Here is a 3,303-nt window from a genome sequence, read left to right on the forward strand (position 1 = left end):
AAATGCATTTCATTCAGTCCACACAGGCTTAACAGGGACGACATTTTCCGCCCAGACTGGATTTTCGTTTAAATATACAAAACATTTTTAACGAAAAAGTCCATAAAAGCGGAACGTGTCCTTACTTATAAGTAGCTTGTGCGGACTGCGCAGGCTAATCCGGGATGACACTTTAAGCAAATCCATTTAGCCCAGTTTTCCCAGAACTAGGTTTTATTGCATACAAACCTTTAGGAGTGTTATTCCTTATATGTTGTAATCCTCGTAGTAAACTATGCTTAGTATTTTTTATTACATTTTTTTTCGAACCGTTTTTATTTAATACACCACTTGTTATTCACCATCTCTAAGAATAACTTACCGTTGATGTACAACATAATACAATGAATAAAATTCTGTCCTTTTAAAAATCTCTATGACTTTTGTGTTCTAAGACCGTTGTTTTCGTGTTCTAAGACCGCTGTTCTTTTGTGTTCTAAGACCGATGTTCGTTTGTGTTATAAGACCGCTTTTTTGGTAATCAGACTTAAAAAAGTCAACTACCACGGAGAAGTATGGCCACGAACTCTTTCCTTGCAGGTAACGGCTCGCAGATGGTTTCGCTGGAAAGCATCCGCCTCTTCCCTTGTCCAGTATGTCCTAAGCTGTTCCCCAGTCGGTTCAACCTTCTAGAACACACGCGCACCCACACTGGAGAGAAACCATTCAAGTGTGATGTCTGCGAGTACAGGTCCGCCAAGAAAGGGAACCTGACCCGGCACATGCTCGTAATGGACAATTCTATTCGGTAACCGCATGTAGAGGTTATCGCCTAGCGACCTGGAGGTCACGGGTTCGATCCATACAGTGGTGGCGTTCTTAATATCACCCCAAAAAGGCCCAATACAGACACCAAAAACTGGTTTTACCCAGGAAACGGCATCGAGAGTGTTTCAATAAGCCTTAGGCGTTTGATGCAATCGAGCTAAAATAAATAGATTTAAAATAACTCTTACTTGCAGGTAAAGGCAAGTCGGCGACTTCGCTGAGTGGCATCCGTCACTTCCGGTGTCCAGTGTGCCCTAAGCTGTTCCCCAGTCGGTTCAGCCTCCTGGAACACTCGCGTACACACACCGGGGAGAAACCATTTAAATGTGACGTGTGCGAGTACAGGTCGGCCAAGAACGGAAACCTGACCAGACACATGCTTATAGTGCACAATTCCATTCAGTAACCACCTGGATTTCATCATTGGAGCCTCGTTCTGAGAAAACTGGGCTTAATGCATGTGCGTCAAGTGTCGTCCCAGATTAGCCTGTGCATTCCGCTAAGGCTAATCAGGGACGACACTTTTCGCTTTTTGGAATAATTCGTTTAAAGAACTTTTTTTAAACGAAAATCCATTAAAGGTGGAAAGTGTCGGCCCTGGTAAGCAGGTGCGAAATGCACAAGAGCCTGTGCGAAATGCACAGGTTAATCTGGGATAAAACTTTACGCACTTGCATTAAGTCCAGTTTTTCCAGAGCGCGGCTTTTTAAGTGACGTAGCTGAATGTTATTGAGAAACCAGGCGCGATTTATAGTTAAATGACAGTGCACACTAGAATTGCATAACTGTCTGACATTAAGTAATGTTCTGATATGTATTTTTAAGTGACAGTGTAAAATGTCGAGTGATTATACACACCATCACCTGGAAACAATTTTCGGAGCATTTTGAGCGACATTCAGCATTGAATACAGGACGGTGCAAGTGTGTTACATGGCGGCAATAAATAATAACATTGAGTGCACGTGTTTATGGTTTTCGTGTGTTGACTGCAAAATATACTCGAATGGTAGTGACTTGTGATTGAAACAAGATCGTGTGTTCTTTATGTAAAACAGTTCAACTGCATTGTTATTTGTGTCGGTGAAAATTTCTTTATTCTACCGCTCACCACGTGAAAATTGCGGTTTCCAATCTTAAAGCAGCATAGTCACAGAAATCTGTCTAACATAGAATTTGAATACACACGCCATATTAGGCTAAATGTGGGTGCACTAAGATAAAGTCCGCGGAAGAATAACATAGTTTCTTACTTATTAACGCTAGATTGATCATTGTCTGCTCAGGTACTATTTTAAAGTACCCCGTACTCTTCAGTTTACTACAAAGTACCCGGGAAACGGAACATATACTAAAACGTACTCCTGAGTATGGCCATATTTTCCGTACCCAGGGTACACTGCAGTATATTTTAGAGTACCCGTGGTTCTTTTTAAGAGTCTCTGAGCAACGACCAATTGAGCCTTATGAACTGTCACATTATATTAAATTCAAACACTCAAAACATTGTTTTCTTGTAAATGTACCCGTGAAATAAAATTCGAGCACTTCCGTTATCATGTTGTTTCGATCACTTCGGTTACATACATACGTATTAAAGCTACACGTGTGTGTAATTATTAAATGCGGCGGATTCGTGTTTTTTAAACTGATCTAAATGGTGTACGCACAAGTGTTTCTACAAAGTGACGTCCTTATCGATGAATGGCGACTTTTGCAACTGTTTAGTGGAAGCGTCGTATGCATACGTTGGTGCAAGATGAAAACAGTACTTCCTTTTTATGAGAAGTGACACCTTTGTATACAATATTCATAGGCGGCAAAAGTTAAGTCGATTCATTTGATGTTTCACACCTTACTAGATCTAAATCACCTATTTAAACAATTTTTTCTTCTTTTTCGTAGTCTACACAGCATTTCCCACTTATAACAGGCAATCGCTAAATGTTTTAACTTTAAACTGTCTGTCGCCCGGTTTTTGAAGTCGCATTATAAGAAGGTACTTTGATGAAAGTACATAAGGCGTGGCGTGCTCGATAAGTGGTTGTCAAAGCCTTCAAAATCACTAAAATCGTTGAGCTTATAGGGGGCAAAGCCCCCCTGGACCCCCTAACAGGGCTTTGCACTGCACCCACCAGGGGCCCTTGCGGCACCCTGTACCCCAAGCAAATCTTAAAATATCCCGCCTGCTAACGAGAAATCCTGGATCCGCCCCTGATACTATCCGAGGGCAGGGTTTGGAACTGATATTCAAGTCAAAATATCTCAATCAACTATGATAACAAACCATTTTGGCGTAAGCTGAACATTTATAAGCCTGACCGTTTTTATTTTTTTATTTTATAAGTTTAACACATTGTAATTTAGTTAATTTATGTCAGATTTTTTTAACATAAAAATACGTTCGTTGCAGGAGGCGATTTCTATTTTTTTGGAACAAGCTTCATTCTCTATTGTTTTGATAAAATGTTTTGTTTTAAATGCAGACTATTTGAA

General features: G+C 40.4%; 1 protein-coding gene across 1 annotated transcript; it reads left to right on the plus strand.

Moving 5' to 3' along the window:
- The first annotated feature begins 554 nt into the window (after positions 1-554).
- Positions 555-1,213, plus strand: LOC127872222 (zinc finger protein 572-like). Its single transcript, XM_052415551.1, has 2 exons — positions 555-711; positions 1,002-1,213. Exons 1-2 carry the CDS (start codon positions 555-557, stop codon positions 1,211-1,213), a joined length of 369 nt encoding a protein of 122 aa, XP_052271511.1.
- Positions 1,214-3,303: the final 2,090 nt, after the last annotated feature.

The sequence above is a fragment of the Dreissena polymorpha genome, chromosome 3, assembly GCF_020536995.1.
Source record: "Dreissena polymorpha isolate Duluth1 chromosome 3, UMN_Dpol_1.0, whole genome shotgun sequence".
NCBI classification, from domain to species: Eukaryota; Metazoa; Mollusca; class Bivalvia; order Myida; family Dreissenidae; genus Dreissena; species Dreissena polymorpha.